Below are 25824 nucleotides of genomic sequence, written 5' to 3'. Positions count from 1 at the left end.
CATTCCTTGTAGCTACATTTTATATCTTGCATTTTAATTGTGAAGCAAAACAATAATTCTACTTTGTACTTAACTGAACTTTCCCACCAGAGGTGGTTCTGGAGCAAAAGCACTACATAATTGGTGTATCAGACTCCTCTGAGCTGACCTCTATTTGGCATACAAAGCAGTCTTAGACCCCGCCTTGATGTTACTGCTGCATATCTGCAACTCAAGCTCCACTCGAGTAACCCGTACACGTAACCTCAGTCTGGTCTCTTATATCAACAGGACTTGGTGGAACAGATTTGTGTCCCAGAGACTCTCTCATCTGTGAAATACACTGATTGACGTAGCCAGGGAGTCTATCTCATTATCCCTTTTTAAGTGCAACCTCGATAACTGGATGAGAAACGGAAAATACACCCCTGGGATTCCACCTGTGTCCCTGCTGGACAGGGGCTTTGGGTGCTGACTTGTCTAAACATACGCTAAACTCTTGGCAAGGCTTATAAGGGCCTTGGGGCCAATAGCCTAGTAACTTCATGTGATCCTATCTGAGATTAGGAGTCCAATCTTCATTACCTTCATGATTAAGACTGGCAGAACTTAAATGGCTCAGCATCTAAAATGTTCCCAGTTTATCTGGCCCCTCCTCCTTTACCTATCATTTTGTGCATCTAAAGACCTTTCTTCAGATCTCAATTTTTTCTTTCTGAATGCATAAGATGATGCCATATCTAAAAATGGCTCCAGGCTACAGTTTTTATTTTTATTAACTTGAGTTTTAGTGGCTCTCTGAAACTTTTTGTATATATTACTTTAAAGTCTTTTCCTCCAGTTGCTCTAACCACTGATCCTTTAGTCTCAAGTTCCGAATTTTTGAGTTTTGTTTGTTCAGTCTCCCTCTCCCTTTGTCATTCGCCATTTTGTCTCATGTTTTTGGTGTACAACTGTTATTAGTTTTATTGGGACAGATTCAGAAGATTAGCTGTCCAAGTGACTTACTCCAGTCTAAGCCTGCTCCAGTTCCAAAAGGTTTTCTCTCAGTGTTAGTGACTTTCTTCAGTGCACGGATGATGTATTAACAGGCTTATATGGGGGGTGGGGGTGGGGGGTTAGGGCTAGATTCCAAAATACCTGTTCTCAGTTAAGTGACTTACTCCAGTTTATTATATAATGTATAATAGACTGAGAGCAAGTCTTTTGGAATCGGGCCTATTCTTATCCTGTTTAATCTGGATAGTTGAAAACTGGCTATCTTGGTTATGAAGATCTTGGAATGTTCTTTTACTAAGTATCTTTGTTGATTATCAGTGCAGTTGCTAAACTTGGTCCGTGTATGTTTTCCTTTCCTTTTATGATGCAGTTATTAGTTTTTCTGTTATCATGTTTAATCTGGAGAATAGAAAAGAGGGTATCTTAGGTAAAATATATTTTCTTACAATTCCTTCAGTTCTTGAAAACCTGAAAGCATCTTTGTTTGCTGTACATATACCAAACTTAAAAGTATTTGTTTTCCTTTCTTTTTTTATACTACAGGCACAAATGTGCTGTATTCAAGCCGAGTCGGTTTCTTTAATTTTGTCCTTCACTGACCCTGCTTAACTTTCTCAGTTGTGGCCAGACATTTTTTTGTTTCTCAATTCTTTTGTTGTCTTTTTAGGTTGATACCCTTGGTGTTGACCTTCACATCACCTTTGACCTTGGTTGGCCAGACATTTTTTTGTTTCTCAATTCTTTTGTTGTCTTTTTAGGTTGATACCCTTGGTGTTGACCTTCACATCACCTTTGACCTTGGTTGTGGGTCAAAAATCCAGTCTTTTTTGAGGTCATTATCCTCCGTGTTGACTTGCATCTTCATTTTATTTTTGTGATATGTACCATAAATGTTGATCTCCATATTGAGTTTGACCTTGCTTATGGGCCAAACATTAAAAATTTTTCTATGGTCCATACCTGGATCGTTTTGAACATCAAACTTTAGGTTAGTAAGGGCCAGTTCTTTTTGACTCCAGTCAGACCTTAGGTAGAGAGGGCCTATGGGTTTGAAGTCGATCTTAACCTTGACCATGCTTATGACCTCAAACCATCCTATCCTGGTAAGATTTTCGTTGTTCTTTTCATCACCTACCTAGTCTGCCCTGAATCTATGACCAGTTTATGCCATCACCAGTAGAATCTTCGCTAGATTGGGGTAGAGATCTCCACTCAATTGAGCTAGCATTTACTCTTGGTCGAACAGTTCATTGGTTGAACAGTATGTTGATGATCTCATCCTAAACCTTGTTGACTATTCACAGCCCTGTTTTTGGGGGTCAGACTTCAAACCCAACACAGTTTTTGATATTTTTCCATGATTCATTCACTGGAATCCTTTCAGGCAATTCTAGATAGTTGTATCCCTTTACACCTCAGCCTATTTGTCTTGCATAAAAAGGGTCATGTTTGGGGGGGGGGGGATTCTTGGTCAAAGTTTCCAGTGATGCTTCCACTTCAGCTTTAGGCCCTTTTTGTGCTTTGTGCAAATTTAAACAAACCAGTTTGCCTTTATTTTCTACGTATTAACATAGAAATGGGAAAGTAAACATTTGCTTGTATTTTCAGGCTTTGTACATGATTTACATTGATTACCCTGTTGCAGCTTATGCAGAACATTGCACCCTCCTCCTGTTTTATTCATAGGTGAAACTGTTATATTTTAGCTTGTGTTAGTTTTTCGCAGTAACCATCATTGTGACATTGTACCACATTGTATTACTCTGTCTCCTTTCCTGTTCTAACCGGGGGTGGAATTTAATTATAAATTTTGTTTCAGACTTGATAGAACGTTCTGTCCCCATTTTTTTTTCAAATTGCAGGTAGAACTCAGTTATATATTATCTTAAAACTTTCAGCTGAATCTGACATCAGACATGGTAGAATTTTATTCAAGAGCTTCTGCCCTCTTTTGCTCTCGATTCTTTAATTTGTGACATTATGTTTCCTGAGTCCTTATCCTCAGTCTTCGCCCTCCTCTCTGTTGATAAGAGATGGTGGTTACCAGTATGCCTCTCAACTTTACCAAATTCCTCAGTATTTCATGGTTTTGACGGCAAAATAATGGGGTGCCATGAATTCCCAAGTGGCCCCTTCAAATCCCAATTTTTTTTAAATAATTTTTCATTGCATTTGTTGTTATCACACTTCGCCAACATATCCTACATCATCGTGCAGGGGCGTGCACCATGACATCAGTGTTGTGAGGCAGTGCTTAACTGCCTGTTTGTGACCGGGAAAGTTTAAAAAAAGAAGTTACCCACCCACAACTTGCGGTGGCTGCCAGTGCCAAGCAAAGAGGAAGCCTTGTTAATGCAACAACGCAGACTGTTTAAGTAGATTACGTAATTTTGTATTTTTACTGAAAACCAACAGACTGTTACATAATGCAAAAACAGAAAAACTGCACCAAGTTACCACACAAAAAATGATGTTTATTCAAACCAAAAGCAAAAACAAAAAAGAAAAGGTAAGCACTTTCACAACTGGTGCTGCTTCATCAGACACTACTATAAAATAACAAGCAGCTTAAATAGGTGCATTCAATTAGCTGATAAAAAACAGTCACATGATGCTATGCAAAGGCAGATAAAAGGTATAGTGAACTGCAAATGGGGAAAGAAATACATTACACTAAAAAATTGCTAAAACCTAATAATAAAAGGACAAGCAAGTTAGACGACAATATTAAAAAAATATATAGCAATAAATACATAAATATATGTTTTTGCTTTTGGTTTGAATAAACGTTGTTTTTTGTGTGTTAACTTGGTGCAGTTTTTCTGTTTTTGCTTTATATATTTTCTGCACCTTGTTTTTACCTTTAGCCGCTTTTAATCTTCACATTCAGACTGTTACATAATATTTTTTCTTTTATAAACTTTATCATTTTACAAATTACGTAAAAGTTTGCTGCACAGTCAACAGGTCTTCCAACTGTTATGCTAATCAGAATTGTAAATTGTGCAGTAGAAGTCACAATTTGTAATAGAAGTAACTTCTTCACGACATGTTTTATAGAAAAAATGAAACTGGATTTACTGCACGTTCAGGATAATCAGCTTCTGCAAAGGGGTGAATTGAAATGGTTGTAATAGTTAAAATATTCTTTGCAATGGGTAACTAAATAATAATCCTGAAAAGTGGAAGCTCTCTCTTCTTCTTTTTCGGCTGTTACCGGTAGGGGTCACCACAGCGGATCATCTATTTCCATTTTTTCCTGTCCTCTGCATATTACTGTGTCACACCAACCACCTGCATGTCCTCTCTCACCACATCCATAAACCTTATCTTAGGCCTTCCACTTTTCCTCTTACCTAGCAGCTCCATCCTTAGCATCCTTTTCCCAGTATACCCAGCAACCCTCCTCAGCACAGGTCCAACCAATGCAGTCTTGCCTCTCTGACTTTGTCAAAAGACTTTGAAAAGTGGAAGTTCTCCAATGTGTGCAAATCTCCATTGTTTGATTTAGCTTGGTTTGAGTTCCTAACCTGCCACATGAGAACACTCCTCAGGTTGTTGTTCCCAGTGTCTAAGCTCAGGGGATGATCATAGTAACAAAAACAAGTTTGTGTAACTGCACAAAGTTTAGTTTTACTCAAACCGCTTAATTGCCCCTGATGTTGCAGAACATCCCTGATGTCGCTATGTATTACTTGTATATTATGTAGGGTTATGTACTACTTATATTATGTACACACACACAGATAGTATTCCCTCACAACAGTGGTCACTTTGACAAGCAGCAATTCAAGAAGTCATTGCTTTTGTTCTGCAGCGGTTTTGGTGAGTGTTGCTTCATGCTATTTTTGTGTTGATAGAGTAGATTTTCGGTTAGTTGTTACTTTCACAGGGCTTTTTCTGGCCTAGCAGTAGATTTTCACTTGTTTTAATTTCTTTCAAAAAAGAAATAGAGAGAGCGAAATGAGGAAGGTTTCAAACCTGGAATCTGCTGCCACTTGGTTTGTCGGCCAGTAGAGGGTTTGTTCATTCTTTGGAGTTGACAGTAATGTTTTGGTATCTTTTGTAGCTTTTTTGAAGTAAAAATTCATGCCAGTCAATTAGCCGGTCGGGGGGTGGCTCTTCACATTCGGACTAAACAGTCTTCTTGTGGCACTTATGGAGTACCGAATGCTCAGTCCTGGTCGCCACTATGTTCTCCAAATTGTGTTTTTCACCTTGTCCCTCAAACAATTAAAAAAACAAAACAAAAGAGGGATGAGGCAAACAGGTCAGGTGGTTGGTCATTTTAATTTCTCTCCAGGTATCGAGCACAGAATTATCATGGCAATGAATGGATGTGTCGTTTCTCCTCTGTTCTCTGCTGTGGTTGCTGTTTCCAGTCACTCATCTGTTTCTTTTGCCCTAACCTAACCAGAACAGATGATGGGTCTCCACAGAAATAGGGTTCAAATTCCTAACAGAACTATTTCAATGTAATAAGTTAAGATCATAACATTTATTATTTTAACTCACTCCCTCATTTTAGAATCGTTAATGAAATAATAAAAATTTAGATTTTCAACAGTATTTTAGCAACAACAGTTAACATTTAATATCATGCTCTTCACACCAGCTTTAGTACTAATAAATAAATAAGACATAGTATGCACATACACCAGTTTCACTTTCTGTCTGAGACTGGTCGGTTATAATCAAAGGCACGCACACACTCCCACAATACATAAGTAAATACCTCTCAACTGTATAGATTTTCGCAGAACGTCCAGATTTTTTCTTCATATTGTTGGTCCGTGCTTCATAAAGAATGTGTTTTTTTGACAAATCACTGGGATGATCTAAGGAGAAACTTAATTTATAATAATATGTCAAGTGATCTAAACTGCTTGGCTGTAAATGATTCTGTTTTTTATCTAATGGATGTCTGGCCGAGATTGCTGTATCACTCATTTTCTGGTAGCCAGTTAACTTACTAAGATTTAGAGTGCTTATTACACACACAAGGTATGACACTAGTAAGCCTGTGTTAGAGACATGCGAACAGACACACTGCCCTTGTGTTACCTGTAGCCTTAATAAAAGATTGCTGTCTAAAATGCTGAAACAAACATAAAAAAGCACTGGCAAGAGAATTCTCTTCATGCATAAAAACTCATCTCCCTCCTTCACAAAGCAATGACTAAAATAAGCAAGGAAATCTGTCCCTTTTGATGAGTTACATGATCAAATAGACAGAGGCACAGTATACTAACCTCGAAAAAGGGCATAGCAAAATTAATTTAAAATGGGTGGCGAAAGCCAAACACACTCTGGCTAGGCTTATAAATGCCCTAGGGCAGATAGCCTAGTATGAACCTATGAACTTAAGGGAAACAACTAAAGTATACAGAATTGTTCTTATCTATTGTGTATAGAACGCAGAGATTTGTAAAAAACTGTTCTCACTTTTGGGTTAAGATTTGTTAAGGGTACAGGTGTGTGTGTGTGTGTGTGTGTGTGTGTGTGTGTGTGTGTGTGTGTGTGTGTGTGCTTGCTTATGTTAATTTATACATTATTATTCCCTATTATTTATGATAGTTTGTCTGACTTAATTTATCAGTCAGAGTATACACGTTCTACGAATAAATATAATTTAAATCCCTGGACCATCGAGTATTGCAGCATGTAGAAGAACAGTTATAGTTTTAAAGCAAACAAAGGATAAACATTGTTGTAACTATCTGACAAGCTTTCTAAAAGAAGGGAGCAGATAATGCATTTAAGAGCAGTTTCAGGAGCAAACCATGTCTGTCAATTTTTATATGTACCCACCACCTCTTTAACAGATTAAGTGTATCATTGTGAATTCAGAATTGCACTTGCCCTTCTGTCTTTCAGTCCATGCATTTATGAAGTCTGAAATGTAAATGTCTGCCATTATTTATTATTATTTAGTGACTTCAATTTTCATGGTAGTATCCCACAATTCCATTGGAGTGGGCAGGGTTACATGATTATGTATGCAAATTTTATGTTATCAGCATCCCAATTTTTGGCCAGTTGTACCTGCTTTTCATGGAGCTTTGTCCAGATTTTTGATGTTTCCAGGTTGAGAGGTATGGTTAGTAATCCTGTAATGTACGTGTATCTTTACCTGTCATTTATAATGTCAAATGGCCAGAACGCTTAATGACATAATAGTGACTACACAAGATCGAAAACAGTAATTTGACAAGATCACGGTAGAGTGCAAAATGGTGGTTTCCCCTTAGTATGATCTCAGAGTTGGTATATATAATAAACAGGGGGTGTGGGGAGTGTAAGGAGGGGGGGGGGGGTGACTTGCCCTCTTGCATAGAACATTGCCATGTTTTTTGGCATTTTGAGTTTTGAATTTTTGTGGTTGCTGTTATGTACTGTGACATTTCACACATTTGACATTCTAAATGTATTTCATTTTTATATATGGAAGTTACCTACCACTACTCAAAAAGCCAAGTTGTTGAAAAGTAAAAAGCCGTTGTAGCTGATTGAAAATCAACTTATTGAATGTACCAGCTTTTTTTTCTGTGCAGGGTCATGGTACAGTGGGAATTTGGGAATTTAACCTTTCAGTACTGTAGTGCACTCTCTGAGTTGCTATATATTGTTAGCAGGGGTTGTGGAGGTTGTGGGGGGGGGGGGGGCTTGCTTTTCCTTTTTTTGATAAGCTGCTGCTCAATCAGTTGTTTCATGTTTGTGTGTTAAGAATATTTGTATGCATGTGTGTGTGATTCTGTGTGTGTATACATATATGAAGAGAAATGCAGGCATGTCTGTGTGCGAGTGCATGTGTTTAAATTTATGTATTTTTGTAAATATATGACCGCTGCCCATCTCAAGTAAATTTATTGAGACTTAAATTATGTTGTAGCAGTAGATTTATTGTTTAGAACAGGATTAGCAACTTAAAGCAGTTGGGAGGGTGGCCTAATGGTTAAGGTGTTTGCCTTATAAACACAAGTTGCAGGGTTTGAGACTCACAAAGGATAATTGGCTAGGCTTAAAATGGCTCGCAAGGGCAGTTAGCCTAGTACTACCCTATGAAACATTGCAAAAAGCAAGTCTTTATTGGATGCTTACATGGTAGCTTTATACACAACAAAGTACAATATGCTGTAGTTTCCTATTGAAGCAATTTTTCAATCGTAATTCATATCTTCTAGCTAACAGCAACATCCATCCATCAACTTTTTCCCATTTTCACACATGAGGTCAGTGTGTCATATCAAATGTGACCGTCGTCTGGAATCAATGTGCACACCACCAGATGGCAAGCCCAGCCTTGGTTATTCTTCCATACCCCTCTCCACCCACACGCACACACACACACGTGCACACACACACACACACACACACACACCTATGGCCAGTTTACTGAATATCTAGAATGTGGGAGGAAACCAGAACTGGGGAAAACTCATGCAGACACAGGAAGGACATATAGACTCAGTGCAGATGACACCCCAGCAGAGAATTGAACTGGGGAACTTCTTGCTGTGAGGCAACAACACTGTCATGCAATAATCTGTTTTTCATCATTTCAGTGACATTTCACATTGTTACATTTCTAAGTATGTTTTTCAGTATCTCATGCCGTAATGCTCAGTATATTTCTTCTCTTAACAGTACTCCGTTTATCGTAGAATTTGTAATAAAAGCAAGGTCAAAACACAGTAGCCTGTTGTATGTATGTATGTTTGTTTCTAACTGCACTTTTTTTTTGGACAGTGTTCTTTGTTCACTCTGCAGCTTTCACAAACAAAGCCCAACTATGATTTTTTTTATTCAGACTGCAGCCTAATGTCTAACATAATTTCCACAGAACACTGATTACTTCTAAGCAAGACAGGCCAGAAAGTATTTGTCCACTCTGACATCTGTGCTTTAGTACTGTCCTCTTAGCATGTGTATGTGTATGCATGCATGATGTAATGCATATTACATAATGTATATGCATATGTTAAGCACATATGTGTATACTGAGGTATTTGTTTGCATGGTTCTAGCTAACTTTAAGTCACAGACTAGGTATCATTTTCAGAGGTGAGTTTGTGACATGCACTTAGGATGTTATGTGGGAAGGACAGATTCCTGTTTGCCAGATCATTATCTTTGTCATGGCAGTCTCCTGCTCATAGATGTCTCTGTCATTGCTAATTCAGGGTTGTGAGGTACTTTTGAGTTCAGCTTCTTCTACTCCATAACCTTACACAAGTGTAAATCTGTAGCTTTTGTTTTTTTCTTCCATTAGAGTATCCTAACTCCAGTGTTAAAGAAGATAACCTCTTCTAGAGATACTCATCAGAGTCATCTGACATTCCACATAGACTAAAAATGCTATTTTTGTCCGCAAGGTTTCAGATGTAATATTAAATACATTTTCTCCAACATATCGATGTCTCATAAACACACACATAAATAGCAGAAGCCACCATCCTTTGTCAGTTTGTCAATGCCCAGCCTTCTTTTACACTTAATCAGTTCCCGACCTTCTCTTATAACCATTATGCATCCCCCAACTGAGCAGAACCTGTTCTATGAATCCATTGCATAACATATACTGTGATACATTTTTGTCTAAACGAATGTTGAATTCTTGCTAGACCATCATTTTGTCTGTTTGGCAGGTTGCTCTTCCATGCTGATATCCCTGATGTCCCTCTATTCCATTGTTGCAGTATTCATAACGTGAGGGAGATTCTGCCTGGGCAACCCGAACGTCCAGCCAGTATACCAGAGAATTAACCTACTGCAAGGTACGTGCGACGCTGCACATATTACAGCCATGTTGGATGGGTCTGGAGTTGCTTCACAGGATCCAACTTCTGATTCCCAAACCAGGCATATTGAAAGGGAGGGTGGAATCTCATGTACGTGATAAAAATCCTCAGCAACCATGCACAGGCTGCAGCCACATATGGCCTGGGCTAACTACTACCACCTTCACATTCAAGACCAGAACCAAAGCAAAACATAAGGCTGCCCTCAAGTTTGCCTCAGCCTAGGTCTTTTGGATCACAGCTACTTCAGGCCTACCTGTGAGACCTAGCCAGGTTAACTAAAGATCTCATGGATTTTTGTGATGTCCAGACATCTGAGCCCTGGCAAGACTCCTGGTCCAGGAACTTCTCTTGCCAAAAGGACAAGGGACCTTTCTTCTCAAGAGACTTCATATTTGTATGACTTGGATGAAGATGGGGTGGTTTATATGGACCAGATTTCCTCAGGGTCATATGTCAACTCTTGAGTCAGTTGAAAGTCTTTCCTCAGTCCCAATTATTTTTGTTTTGGAGACCCCCCCATAAAATGAGGGAATCCTTCAGTTGTGGGGCTGAGGATTATCTCCACTCTAAGAAAACAGTAGGGACATTTCTTAAGCTTCCTGAGCAGAAACCTCTGGCTATTCCTTCAGATGTTCATCGTGTTTCACTGTTGCAGTCATTACACTTGGGTTACCCTGCTGGCAGGCTACCTGCAGTCGGCCTGAATTCCAAAGTCCTGGTCTGGCGTCGGTTGCTGTCGCCTCTTCCCTGACGTCAGTGCACCAGAGGTATAAAAGATGCAGCCGACGCTATTTTCTGCAGTCTTTCATGCCGCGCGGAGCCCGAAGCAAAAGCAGTTTGCAAGTGCTGGTCGGCCGACTCCTGAGATTTTCGAAATCAAATTTCAGATCTGAAGTCTTCATTAAAGCTAAGTACCCCGTTGGGGAAACTTTTTTCTTGCTCCAGACCGATGTCAGAAAAAGTTAACAATTGCATTTCTTGTGGGAGGCAAGTACCTCATAAGAATTTTCACTCTTACTGTATTCCTTGCTTAGGCCCTGACCACGACGTTGCTTGTTGTCGGTTTTGTGCTAGATTTAACCAACGCACTATTAAGTGTCGGTACGATTTTGCCTTTCATTACTTCGGCCGAAGATTCAATTATACAATGCCGTCGGAACAACCGACGACCCGAGTTTCTAAAAAAACACAAGGATAAAGACAAGGACAGGCATCCGAGGACCAAAACCGACGATGAGGCTTCCGCTAATCTAGTCGTCGGTACGCCGTTTCTCAGTGAGGCGCTTTCGCAGCCCCTGACGCCCACTACCTCTGAGCCACAGGCCACTTCCGACTCCCATGTGGAGCCGACTGGGCCTGTGGAAACTCAAGGTATTGGATCCCTGGAAAATATTCCCTCAGATGGGTCTGGAGCCGCTGTGCAGGCATTAGCTTCTGAGGATGTCTTCAGACCAACTCAGTTATATGTAAAGCCATCTTCAGCTCCTAAACCAAAGACTAAAGCAGCTCTAAAGACAAAGAAACAAGTACAGCATTCTTCAGGGCAGGCTTCCATGCCTAAAAAACAAATGCTCAAAATGGCCGAAGACCTTATTACTTTGATCAGGGGTTCCCATCCCCCTCCTGATAAGAGGCCTAGGCAAGACACAGAATATGAATCTTCAGATCAGGTTTCCATTTCCTCTGATTCCTCCTCTGATCAGGAATATTCTTTTCCACCCTATGAGGATTCTGATGCTGAAGAATCAATTCCTTCAGCCTCTCCTCAAGATTTCTCCTTTGGAGAAACTCTGCATACCATGAGGGAGCACTTTCATTGGGAGAGCCAGGATTACTCAGAATCTAAGAAAAGGCACCGAGATTTTCTTTTACTTCCTCAGCACAGACCCCTTGCTATTCCCCCTGTTCTGGACATTGTAGATGATGTTTTTTCGGAGTCAGGCCTGTCACCAGACTCTATACCCCTTGCCGGACAGATACTACAGGGTCCCAGATTCCCATAAATTTCTATATAAAAACCCTGCTGCTGACCTAGAAACCATATCTCAGGGTCCTAAGGGTGTCAAAGCTTCCACTGCTAAAAACCCTGTCCCTTCTGATAGAGATTCAAGAGCATTGGAGAGATGGGGGGAAAAAGTTTACACTTCTGCTACTTTGGCTTTAAGGGCCTTAAATTGTCAATTTCATATGCTTAAATATCAGCAATACTTAATGTCACAATTAAAACAGAAAATGTTGTCTAACTCTGAAGGTACAGAAAACAAGGAAATGCAGGATTTATTGCATGCAGCTGAATAAGTGGGAAAACATACTTTGCAATGTGGTTTTGATTCTTTGGAGGCCTCTTGCAGGGCCCGCTGTAACAGGTTCTGTGATTAGGAGGCATGCTTGGCTAAATGAACAGAATCTGCCTGATCATGTTAAAGCAAAATTATTAGATGCTCCATTACAGCATGATACTTTGTTTGGTGTTAAAGCAGAAGAGATGTTGAAGAAAATGGAAGATAAAGCGAAATCTATGGAAACAGTTAAGGATTTCTTACAGGTACAGCCTCCCAGATTTAGTAGGAACTGGCCTTCAAAAAATTGGTCCTTTCTAGTGTCAGACAGGCCACAAAGAGGCAGATACAGATGCCCTAGAGGCAGATCCCAGCCCCAAGGCTCATACAGGCCTAAACAATGGGGTGCTTCTACCTCCAAAAGCGGAGAAGACCAATCTCAACCCTATAGGAAACAGTCCCAGTGACTTTCCTCTACCAGTACCAAGCACTTACCTTTTGGAAGCTCCCTTAGGGGGAAAACTAGAACTTTTTTCACAAAATTGGCACATGATCACCCAGGACAAATGGGTCTTGAATATAGTGTCTCAGGGATACAGGTTCCATTTCCACACCCTGCCAAAGGCAAGAGGCATGCCAGACCTGCCACACAATCAATGGGCAGAGGCACAAAAACAAGTTTCATCCCTCATGGACATGGGGGCCATTCAGCGAGTTCAACTACAGGAGCAGGGACAAGGATTTTACTCACTACTTTTCCTGGTGCCCAGAAAGGACAAAGCCTGGAGACCAATACTGGACCTGTCTATTCTGAACACTTTTCTGGATGTTCCAAAATTCAAAATGTTGACTCTGCAACAACTTCTGCCCATGCTGGGCAAGAAGGCTTGGCTTGTAACTTTGGACCTAAAAGAGGCATACCTGCATGTCCCAATCAGACAGTCTTGCAGAAGATACCTCACATTCATAGCTGGATCAATGCACTACCAATTCTCTGCACTGCCCTTTGGCTTATCTACTACGCCCAGGGTCTTCACAAAATGCCTGGCACCAGTAATTGCTTTTTGCAGACAAAGAGGAATACAGATATATCCCTGCTTGGACGACTGCCTTAAATGTAGATGTTCAAGTGTATTAACTGTTGCAGTCCAGGTTACCCTCCCACCATCCCCCTTTCATTGCTGGGACTAATCTGTACTTCTCTATTCTATACAACCTATGTGGTGTATTTGCTTGTAGATGAAGGTAATGTTTATGTTAGTGCATTTGCTTTTTTATTGGCATAATTTTTAGCCTTCCCTTTTGGGGGCACCTGACATCTGGGGCAAGAAAAACTGAAGAAAATGGCATCAGCTGCATCTTTTATACCCCTGGCGCACTGACGTCAGGAAAGAGGCGACAGCAACCGACGCTGGACCAGGACTTTGGAATTCAGGCTGACTGCGGGTAGCCTGCCAGCAGGATAACCCAAGTGTAATGACTGCAACAGTGAATACACTTGAACATCTACATTTATGGTAGGTACACAGCTGTACTTTCTACAGGCTGTAGATGATGTCAACCAAAAAACTTCTCTGCAACTGACTCCCAGCCTTCTGCCCCAGGACACCCAACCAGTTTTACAGGGTCCTGGATTCTCATAAGAACTTTAAGAACCTTGTGATGGATCCTGATCCTGGTTTCCTTGGGACCCAATGGAGCCAAAGGCAGCACCTCTGTGTACCCTTTCTTTAATGACAGTTTAGGACCCTGGACAGATTTGACAAGAAAGTGTATACTTTAGCAACTCTGGCTATGAGATCTTTAAATTTCCAGTTACGTATGGTCAGATATCAGGAATCTGTCCTGGACCAGATGAGGCAGAAAAGGGAAGGGATGGAAGACAGAGCTTCCCAGAAAGAATTGCCAGAACTCTAACTCTAATATAACACTTGCTCTCAGGTTGTAAAACATTCTTTACACTACAGCTTTGATGCTTTGGAAGCATCAATCAGGGCAGCTGTATCTGGGTCTGTTATCAGGAGACATGCTTGGTTAAGTGTGGTCTCTTCCTGATCATGTTAAATTAGAAGTCCTGGATGCTGTTCTGTACAAGGAATTTCTGTTTGGACCCAAGATTTAAGTTGTATTTAAGAAACTGGAGGATGAGACAGAGTCTTTACAAAGTGTCAAGGATTTTCTGCAGGATCAGCCCCCAAGGTTTAGTAAGAATTAAACTAAAAAAAAATTGGTCCTTTCCTTCCAAGCAGCCTAAGCCAAGGAAAGGGGCCAGGAGAGAGAGACTGCAAAGAAGGCAGCAAGCTGATCAAAGACCTTAGTGTAGCAGATACCACTCCCAGGGGCCCAGCATGGAGCAGCTGTGACTCAGCAAAGCACCTCCCCCCACCCTTAAGTCTCACCCCAACCCTCTCCCTTCCCTCCAAGACAACTTTTGAAAGTAGGCTTTCCCTTTTCATAACAAGTGGCAAAACATCACATAATCCTTCATATCATATGTAGAGGGTACAGGTTACATTTTGCTTCCCTTCCAAGACTTGTAGGTATCTCTTCAATACCAAAAGGGCAGCTCAGGGAGGCTCAGACCCAAGTAAAGTTTCTTCTAGAAACAAGGCTTTTTAGAACCAGTCCCTCAACAAGAACTAGGATACTACTCGAAACTCTTCCTAATACCGAGGCAAAGGCCAAAAACGGGCAAAACATGAATGTTTAAGGCTAGTGGGCCTTGACTTTATTTCCCCTGAATGTGCACATAAAGACTTAAAAAAAAAAGAAAAAGTAAAAAGTCATGGACATTTAAAAGCCATATAATTGAAATGGTGGTATGTCCTTAAGGAGTTATTTGCACACATCCCATGGGCCTTTTGCTACGAAAGATTTAAGGTTGCACACAGTGACGACTTTAGCTTGGCTGGGTCTTTCTTGCAGTTTTTACTTAAAAGAAGGAAACTGGAGACTGATTCTAGACCTATCAAGGTTAAACAGTTTCTTAGTGATGTCTGTGTTTAAGAGAAAACAACAGTTCTCACCACTTCAGGTGGAAATCATTTCCACTTCTATGCATTACCCTTTGACTTGTCTAATGCCGCCAGAGTTTCACAACATGTCTTGCTCCAGTAGTTGCTTTTTATAGTATCAGGTCCATGCAAATGTACCTTTGTGTGGATGATTACCTGATACAAGTATATTCTGTGAAGGAGTTGAAATTCTCTCTTCTCTGACAATGAGCTGCCTTTCAAACCTGGAATACTCCTTGAATGTAAATTCAATTGACTTATGCATCCTGCAGGAAGGTTTGTTGCAAATAAGTAACTGTTGTCAAAGTCATGGTCTGGAACTGAATAAAAGTCGTGAAATGAAACTAAATGCCAAAAAATGCATTATTGTATCCTTTGGGAAGTCGTCTACCCCAGGGAGCTACCACAGTGACAGTATTCCTGTAAGAGTTGACTTGACCAAGTTGTTATGGATTTGGGAATTTATGCGGACAGTGGTGACATAACTTTTGATTAACATGTATCTGTTGTTTTAAGAAAGTAATTCTATATTGCTCAACCTATAACAAAGGGATTGTGCCTAGATCTACAGATGTTATCGTTCACCTTACTCAGCCTTTATTAGGCCAGTCATTGAATGTAATGCTCTGTTTGGCATGTATCTGCCTGTACACATGCAACAAGTGGAATGCCCACAGAGATACCTTAATAAAAGGATACAAGACCTAAACAACATGTCCTGCATGGACTGACTCAAAGCCCTGTCATTGTACTCAGTATCCTACAGACTGCTAAGAAATGACCTGTGTCTGGCATACAAGGTATCCTCAGACCCAGTTCAAATGGATTTATTGAACATCAGCAAGTCAAATGGAATCAGAAATACTCACTCTAGGGATCTAAACTTCTTCTGCTACATCAGCAGAGTGGTTTGGAGGGACAGGTATGTTTCGCAGACAATACTGCTGCTGTGGAACAGACTCTCCATCCACATAAAAACAAAGTTCATCCCTGTCCACTGCCCATTTCAAGCTCAACTTAGATCTATAGATAGGGAACAGAAAATGTACCCCAGGACTTCATCCTGTACTACTAATGGGCAAAAGCCACTCCTACACTCCTAAATGTTTTATCCCATGCATGAGTCCCCTCAAATTATTTATAGTATGATCCCAGTTATTCTTATTAGGGACAACATATAATTATTGACAGTGGGATGTATAAGACCAATCTATAACAAAATGGGACAAGTTATTTTGAGCACGAAAAGGGAAATCGGCTAGGCTTAAAATGGCCTGCAAGGGCAGCTAGCCTAGTACTTACCTGTGAACCTATAAAGAAATCAAACCTTCCTTCCACAAACAAGCTGATGTTTTAGGAGCCTTGCTGGACTTGGAAAAACAAAGGACCTTTCTTCCCCAGGAAAATATTTTTTTTTCTAACACAGTATTTCAGAATGCTATCCCAGCAGGAGGTAGTTGCAGACGAAATCCTCAGAGCTTTGGGTTACATGGCTTCCTGCATCCTTACGGTCCCCTTAGTAAAACTCCACATGAGGAAGATCCAATGTTTACTGAAGAATGTGTGGGGTCAGCACAGACAGACCTTAAACTTCAAGATAAAGCTTCTCTCCTGCCTACAAATTGAGCTGTTGTGGTGGATAATAGTGTGCCTTTCAAACGGAGTTCCTTTTTAATACCCATTAGGGTGCCATATGATGATGACAGACACCTCAGATCTAGCTTGGGTCACCTACACAGGCAGTCTTCAGGTGCAAGGCAGGTGGGAATAGTGTTTCCTTTAAAGCAACAGAAGAATAAAATAAATTATGGCAGTGTATAGAGGCATGATGGCTTTCAGGCAAAAGTAGAAACCAGCTACCCTCTTGGTACAGACAGACAATACCCCAGTTATATGGCACATAAGCAAACAAGGAGGAACATGCTCCTGCCACCTCTGTTGCTTAGTAATCCAACTCTCTGTTGCTTAGTAATCCAACTCTGGAAGGTGGCACAAGAGAGTGAGTTGCACCGAATGGCCCACTGTTTTCCAGGACAAACCAGGAACCTTGCAAATCTGAACAGATGTATCTCAGCACCCCACAGAAGGATGCTGAAAAGGCACTTTTTTTTTTTTTAAGAAAAGCACAGGAAAATGAGGTGTGCCAGAAGCGGACCTTTTTGCCTCTAAAAAAAACAGGCAGATAAAAAGTACTGGTCAAGGGCCCAAGACAACAGGGCCTGGAAGATGGATGCCTTCTCACTCCCATATACAGGTCTTTTTGTGTATGCCTGCCCTCCCTCACCTCTCATCCCCAGATTACTTGTAAGGATCAGGGAGGAAGTGACAAGGGTAATCTTACTTGTACCCTTTTGGCCGAAGCAGCATTGGTTCCCTCTGTTGCACAATGTGAGCAACAAGAGTCATAGCTGCTTCCACAGTTGGTTGACCTCTTGACCCAGAACAGACGAACTACCATCCATCCCAACCTGGATGCACTGAAGCTGGTAGCCTGGATGATATGATCCTTATCCCTTAGGGATATTTGTTGGACAAGGACGTCCTACTTGCCTTGAAAGAGGCCAGAAGACCCAGTACCAGAAAATCATAAATCTCTAAATAGAAATGATTTGTGGTATAGAGCCAGCAAACTTTGGTAGTGTCTGAACCTAGGTTCTTTTTTTACTCTCCTATTAAAATGCATGTCTCAGCTGTCTTTGCTTGCCTGCCAATGTAACATCCTTTGTTTTCCCAACAATGAAGCAGTTCCTGAAAAGCTTTATCCACTTTAGGCTACCCATAAGGACCCCTGCACACTCCCAGGAACTCCGTTTCTTATAGGAGAATCTCAACTTGAGTCTGCCACTTGAAAATTAAATTCTTATCTTAGAAAACAGCATTGCTTGTAGTCGCTGTCTTCGCTAAGACAATCTCTGAATTACATGCAAAAATGTGTGAACTTCCTTTCTTCGGATTTCAGAATTTCACTGAGATCTAACCCCATCTTTATGCCCAAGGTGGTCACAGAACTCTCCATAAATCAAGCAATCCAACTTCCTGCCTTTTTTTCCAAACCCTGAGAACAAAGGAGAGAAAACATTGCTCTACCTGGATCTGCACAGACAGCTCAGATTTTACTTGAATAAGACAAAATATTTCAGAAAGTCTAATCAGCTCATTGTGGTCTTTGCTCCTAACAAATTTGGTAAACCAGTAGGTAAACAATCGGTAAGTGGATCTCTAACTGTATTCCCTTCTGCTACAAGTATCATGGCAAAGTAGTGCCTGAGCATATTAGAACTCATTCCACAAGGGCCACGTCTACCAGTGCTGCCTTTATCTGGGGGCTTCCACCCAAGATATTCTGGAAGCAGCCACTTGGTTCTCAGTCCACATCTTTTCTAAACACTACAACTTTGTCTCTACCTCTATAGCCAGAGTTGGCTTTTTCTTCTGCAGTCCTACAAGGGGCTCTTATCTTCTGCCTGATGCCTGCTCTCCAGCTACCCTTTCTATAGCTTTGAGAATTTCACAAACTGTTTTTCCTGCAGCAGTGAAACATGAGCAAAATACAGTTGCTTCCTACTTACCGTAATGTACGATAGACTGTTTTCTCTGTTTCAGTATCTTTTCCCCTCCCACCTTCCTCTCTTCATAACTTTGGATTGGAGTGGGCTTCCTTCTGTCCCTGTCATTTAGGTCCTACTTTCAGGTCTGTCTTACCTTAACCCTGCTGGGGACATTATAGGCGTATTGTGTCCCTGAACTAAGGCTTGGAGAATAGGGTTCAAGTCCTGTGTGGGCAAGAAAAACCTGAGAAAATGGTGCCAGCTGACAGCCCTTATACCTTGCTGTCCTGACCTTAGAGGGGTGTGCATCTGCTAGGTCAGGGCAGCTTTCATGGCAGAAATTCCCAAAACATTGTTTCAACAGTGAAGACACATGGACATCTACATTGATGGTAAGTGTGGACACAACTGTGCAGCTTTTACTCTTTCCATAAGTGTTGTGTATGTATATGTGACTTGAAGACATTACTTACATACATGCTGTATGTGATCCAGGTTTCACATAATTTGGACATGAGATTTTAACCTGTCTTGGCAGTGATTAAGATTTGATGTTGATATGTATAGATTAGCTTTTCACCCCCTTGCACCACCTTAGTAATGCACTTTAACCCAAACCCTTATCCTAACCCTAACCCTGCTCCCTGTCTTACAAAAACCCTTTCCATAACACTTACCACTATACAAGACCTCCTGGGCACATACTGCAAACAAAAACACACACCCACAGCACTAAGTATCTCCCCATACCTAGCCCTTATTCTTAACCTAATACCTAGTCCTTATTCTTAACCTAATCAAGTACCACTTAAATATGCACTAAAACTATTCCCTCCCCTAAGCTACAAACATTTTCACACACACACTGTTAACCCTAATACTGAAACTTGTAGCAAATCAGAAAGTTTTGACAGTATAGCAAAAATCCACTTATCTGTCACTCAGCAACTGTTTCCCTTTGACAGCTGCAACCTTCAGCAGCCTGTAAACTGGAACTTCAGAGCGTTCAAGCGTTTCTTTACTGGCAAAACATTTTGGAATATAAAACATTTGACAGCTTAAGGCAAATCCCAATGCACACATTTATCAACTACAGTATACATTTCTACTTTGGCACATTTTAAATCTGTGGCAGTATACTTTCTTTGCATTGACCCTACCATCATAAATAAGTGGTTTAGCTCCCTTGCTGCCATAATTCCCTGCTTTTGGGCCACTTGTCCTGTTGCGCGAGTCTGATGGTTTAACATCCTTTACTGTTTCTTTTAAATTGTTCCCTTTTTTTAGCCACTCGTTTTCAAGCTGGATTTTTAAAGCTAGTTGGAATTTTGCCTTTAGAATATCCGGTAGTATCAAAGTCTTAAGTCAGGAACTTTCTACCCTTCCCTTTTATATATGCAGTTTGACACTGAATACTGCACCTGACAGGTCACCGTTTCAGGTGCTCTGGCTGTTTTCCTCCTTATCTGTACCATTCCTTTTTTCCTGCTTTGCCACTGGTATTCCAATGTTATTACTTCCTGGGACATAGTATCCTTGTGCCTTTTCTCACTATACTCAGGTGCAGGTAGATATGTACGCACCTCTTCATTATTCATATAAGAGCCACCACTTTATGGTCCTTGTATGTATTTCTACTTGGCACTTGTTGATGACAAAATTATATATTAGATTTCACTGTATTTTCCATCCTGTACATTCTTTCAGGGTAACCTGTAGACCTGTTTATTTATGGTCCTTTACTAAGCAACCCTTGTGAATGTTCCTTCTCCAGTCAGAGTGGTGATGTACAGATTGCCAATTCTTTAATCAGGATTGAGTTTTAGGTTATGCTGCAGTATTATTGTCGGCAGTTATGGCTTAGTAATTTTATTATTAATTGTTGAGATTTCCACATTCTCACTTTCTGTCTACTATTGTCATTTCTTTCTCCTCGTAAGAGACTTGGTTCTTGGCATCCACACTGGCCTGGTTCCTGCCAGTTTGGTTGATTTGTTAATATTGCCTGAGGTCTTGTTAGTTCCTACCTATTCTAGTTTACTGGTTTATTGCCAGAGGTGCAACTGAAACATTGTTCGTTTTTATTGTGGAAGACTTTATGTTGGCTATACTTCACCCCTTCAGCTAAGCATGATCTACAGACGTATGCCTTGTAGCCTCACTTGAAGATGGTATATGGTCTGTTTTCTTCTTTCACAATTAATTCTTTATCTCTGATTCTTTCCCATTACTGTAGCTAATTCAGTTGTCACCTTGTGCAATCCCCCAGTTTTCACTGCTCCACAACAAGAGGTGGAAAAAAAGTCCAAAACAGTTGCAGACTGAAAAAAAAATCTCCAGGTAAAGCTCATATTTTTATGTAATAACTTTCATAAAAACTTCAGTAAAGAGCTGTTCTAGATCCTTAAACCAGTTCCCTAATATACCCCATGCTACTAACAATTCACTTAAATCACTTTCATGTGATATTTCGGCTGCCTAAGTGTCTCTGGATACTTTTGTCCAACAAAAGTGATCATGCAGCTGATCTGCAGGGACAGATCTTCACACTCTTCTACATTGCTGATCATTCTTCCTGATGGCTTGTGTCCAGGACAGCTGTCCTCTTAACAATGCCTTGTCTGGGGCTTTACTGTTTCCCACCAGTCTCAACATTGCTTCTTTGGACACTGTTTTACTGTCTGTTATAGGTGTGTTAAAATAATTTTATCTTTGAGTGAGATGCTCCTTTACATCTGTAGTTTATAGCTAGGTTTTTGGTTCCTAGAAAAGTCACACTTGTGGGGATAGGCCTAGGTCTCTGTCCTGAAGGTGATGAAGGTGGAAAGCCCAATCTCGGATACAAAAGTTACTTACTTGTGTAATGATGAACTGAATTGACAGTTCCATTTTTGTCACCATAGTTTCCCTCCATTTCTCTGTCTCGTCCTGGAGGGACCACGGTTTTCTGTCATGACAGACGTCAGTTATGTTGTTTGTTTCCATTTCTTGCTCTGCCTTAGCATGAACATACACACAGCTGGAGAAGGGTCCGTAGATGCACAGTATTATAGGTAAAAAGGGAGGGGCCAGGTAGTCTGGTAAAAAATTAGATGCCAGGACCAAGTCCTACCAGAATTAGGCCTTAAGATGATTAAGATGGAACTGCCAATCCAGGTATGTCATTGTGATGGGCATGTAACTTGTGCTTCCCTCTACATTATGCTGTTTATATTAATTTTTTAGCACATATTATCAGTTTTCCAGAGCGAAGTATTTATCAGAGAACTGAGAGTTTTGTATTTGTCACTGCTGTTGTCTGTAGTTTGTTACTTTACATAAATGATTAAGTGAAGCACTTTAATTTTCTTGCTAAAGTTTATTTATTTGTTTTTCAGACATGCTATTAGAACATTTCTTAGATGAACCTGATGGGGAAGGTCACTTGTCCAATGGTGGGAAAAGGCCAAATGTTAAGTGAAAGGATGCCAATAACCTGCTTCACCATAAAATATATTCTAAAGTAAGACAGTGCTGCATTTTTGTAATTTGTTGGCTGAGATTTTGAATGTTTACTGAGAGTAATTCACCTGTTCATTACTGCAGTGTACAGATGTGTTAACAAGGATGACACTACCATTACATTTTCATTGGGTTTAGAAATTGGCATTTTGGTGGAATGTGCATCACCACTAAATACGGTGAATTGATTTAGGGATACAAGGCATGTGGGGCATAACATGCTTCCTAAAATGTACTGTCTTTTGCTTATTCATAATTTCTTCATTTTAGTTTAGTTATCCCCCTCAGGAAAGGACAGCTTTGCGCATACTTTTCACTGGCTTCCTTCCTGAGGAATGTCTTGAGGATGGTGCCTTATGCTGATTGTGTCCTCCTGGAGCCTAGAGGTATAGCAGGAACTTGTCTGACATCATAGAATTAAAGCTAATACAGATATCCAAAGCCATGTGCAAAAAAACAAACTTGTTCTTTTCCATCCCTGTTCTAGTATCCCTTAAATGAGATGAACATCATGCAGCACTGCGTGACTCATTCCTAGTACTGTGCTGTTACCTGAGGGAGACTTGTACTGCTCTAGTAATAAGAATGAACATCATGCAGAATTGCATGACTCATTCCTAGTACTGTGCTGTTACCTGAGGGAGACTTGTACTGCACTAGTAATTGACTCATTCCTAGTACTGTGCTGTTACCTGAGGGAGACTTGTACTGCACTAGTAATAAGAATAAACATCATGCAGTACTGCACGACTCATTCCTAGTACTGTGCTGCTACATGAGGGAGACTTGTACTGCACTAGTAATAAGAATGAACATCATGCAGAATTGCATAAACCATTCCTAGTCCCATGCTGCTATCCTGAGGAAGGCTTCTACAGCCTTAGTAGTAAGAATGAACATCATGCAGTACTGCATGACTCATTCCTAGTACTGTGCTGCTACATGAGGGAGGCTTGTGCTGGATTAGTAATAAGAATGAACATCATGCAGTATTGCATGACTCATTCCTAGTACTGTGCTGTTACCTGAGGGAGACTTGTACTGCACTAGTAATAAGAATAAACATCATGCAGTACTGCATGACTCATTCCTAGTACTGTGCTGCTACATGAGGGAGACTTGTACTGCACTAGTAATAAGATTGAACATCATGCAGTACTGCATGACTCATTCCTAGTACTGTGCTGTTACCTGAGGGAGGCTTGTACTGCACTAGTATTAGGAATATCACCTGATCAGATAAAACTGCGTCTTGCCTTGAACTTGTATTGCTTACCACAGTATCTCAGGATGAAATTTTTTTTTTCTTCTTATTTCTGCGTGTATCACATCTGTTCTGTTTCCCATTCATTGATACTTGTCGCAGTTCTGGTTTGGTTATTAGTCTCTTGTCATTGCAGGTACAGCACTCTCCATATCTGTAGGCTGTGGGAGGGCAACACTGAACACTAGGCTTCATGCTCAGGACATTCCTCAGGAAGGAAAGCAGTGAAAAGGATCATATATTTCTATTAATTTCTATTAATTTTTCTTCTATAGTGACAGGGTGGTAGATGAGTACCTTAGATGTTCTTCGTGTTTCACTGTTGCAGTCATCACATTTGGGTTATCTGCCTGCAGGTAACCCTCAGCCGGCCTGAATACCAGTGTATTGGATTCCTGCGTCAGATGCTGTCTCTTCATCCATGACATCAGGTCGTCAGGGGTATAAAACATGTAGCCGACGCCATTACATAGGTTCATAGGTTTATACTAGGCTATCTGCCCTAAGGCATTTATAAGCCTAGCCCAGAGTTTTTGTGGCTTACACCACCCCTTATGTTAAAAAATACTGTGCCCATTAGTTTGTTGTGCCTCTGTCCAGCAGTGACACAGAGATGATTCCCGGGGTAAACCTACGATCTCCCATCCACTGGTCAAGATTTCTCTTGAACAGAGCCAGCGAGGTGCTCTGCCTCACATGGACCGGGATTTTATTCCACAACATAGGGAGTCTCTGGGTGACAAATCTATCCCTCCAGCATGTCCTATTTATATCCGTGCTAAGGTTTAAGTCGCTTGCTGTAGTGGATCTGGTAGATTTGGATTTTTTGAGGTGGAGCATGTCCATTAATTCCGGGTTGGACATGGCCTTGTATGTCAGGCACAGGTCACCTCTGAGCAGACGATATGCGACTGAATAGAGCTGGAGTTTCTTCAGTCTGGCAGCATATGACAGATTTTGGAGTCCCTTTATCCTTTTGGTGAGGAACTTTTGGGGTCTCGCCAATTGCTGCAGGTGTCGGGTGAGATACATCCCGAATGGGGCATTGTACTCTGTCATTGGTCTGATAAGTGAAGAGTACAGGGGAACAATGACCTCACTTGATCTGGATGTGAATCCCTTCATGATCAGGTGGGCAATGTAGAAGGTTTTTCTAACCACTTTAGCAATGTGAGTGTCAAAAGAAAGGCCACTGTCAAACTGGGTCCCCAGGTCCCTGATATCCTCTTCTGTGCTTAGTGGATTGCCACCTATATGGTAGCTTGGGGTTACCTTGTTTTTCCCGAAGGGTATGACTATACATTTTTTGGCATTTAACTTCAGGCCATGGCTCTGGCACCAGCTATCAGTTTCCGTGAGACCCTCTGAAGGATATCTGTGTCCGATGTACTTTCCACTATGGCTCCCAGTTTGCAGTCATCTGCAAACTTTGTCAGCCATAGTCCTCCTATGTTAGCCTGTACTTCTGAGAAGTAGATGCCGAACAACAGGGGGCCAAGGACTGAGCCCTGTGGGACACCACTTGTGACCGGCTTGGAGTCTGACATGGCGCCAGCTACTCTAACCCTGTGGGTTCTGTCCTTTAGCCAGTTTGGAACCCATCTTGTGACATATGGGTTTACATTTAAGCTGGAAAGTTTCTCTATAATACCCGAGTGGGGTATTGTGTCGAAAGCTTTTGCAAGGTAAAGGTAGGCTGTATGGACTGCCTTTCCCTCATCAATGGCCTTGGTGACTGTTTCGAAGAAGTCGACCAAGTTCAAAAGGCATGATCTGCCCTTGACAAAGCTAAACTGGGTCGGGTCCAATGTCTGCAAGTCCCCTATGTCTTTGTTTATGAGCTCCATTATGATCCTCTCCATAGCTTTGCAGACCAGGCTTGTTAATCTTATGGGGCGGTAATAACCAGGGTCCGTAGAGGCACCGCCTTTGTGGAGTGGGACCACAGTTGCCGTACGCCACTCCTTGGGCACGTATCCTGTGGTAAGGCTAAGATTAAACAGCTGCCTTATGTGCGGGTTTAGTTCCTCATTGAGTTTGTGTAGCACACAGCCGGGGACACCATCCGGTCCCATTGATGCTGTGTTTTTAGCTTTAGAGAGAGCAGCTTTCACCTGCGCATTGGAAATGTCTGGGAGGCTGCACTCCGCTGGGATAGTTCTCTCCTTTTGGGGGGGAGAGGGGGGTGAAGTTTGCACTGAACCTGTCTGCCAGTATGTTGGCAATGTCTGTGGGTTCAGTGATTTTTGTATCATTTTGGACTAATTCTGAGCATATCTGGGAGTTTCCACCCAGGTTTCTAACATAGCTGAAGAAGGCCTTATGATTGTCTTTTGAATCTATGGCAATTTTTATCTCAAAGTTGGTCTTGGATAATTTTATGAGTGCTCGTATTTTTTACTAATAATGATGAAAGTTTTTCTTGCTGTGCGGTGC

General features: G+C 41.1%; 1 protein-coding gene across 1 annotated transcript in view; it reads left to right on the top strand.

Moving 5' to 3' along the window:
* Nucleotides 1-25824, top strand: part of ST3GAL5 (ST3 beta-galactoside alpha-2,3-sialyltransferase 5) — a 1145576-nt gene that overhangs the window by 350174 nt on the left and 769578 nt on the right. The window contains exon 2 of the mRNA XM_044062329.1: nt 22001-22125. Within this exon, the coding sequence (XP_043918264.1) occupies nt 22025-22125 (101 nt within the window). The 5' untranslated portion in view covers nt 22001-22024. The remainder of the gene's footprint in view (nt 1-22000; nt 22126-25824) is intronic.

The sequence above is a fragment of the Protopterus annectens genome, chromosome 2.part1 (assembly GCF_019279795.1).
Source record: "Protopterus annectens isolate FY-2018-M chromosome 2.part1, PAN1.0, whole genome shotgun sequence".
NCBI classification, from domain to species: Eukaryota; Metazoa; Chordata; order Ceratodontiformes; family Protopteridae; genus Protopterus; species Protopterus annectens.
The sequence above is the reverse complement of the archived record's forward strand: the minus strand, read 5'-3'. Positions and strand labels throughout refer to the sequence as shown.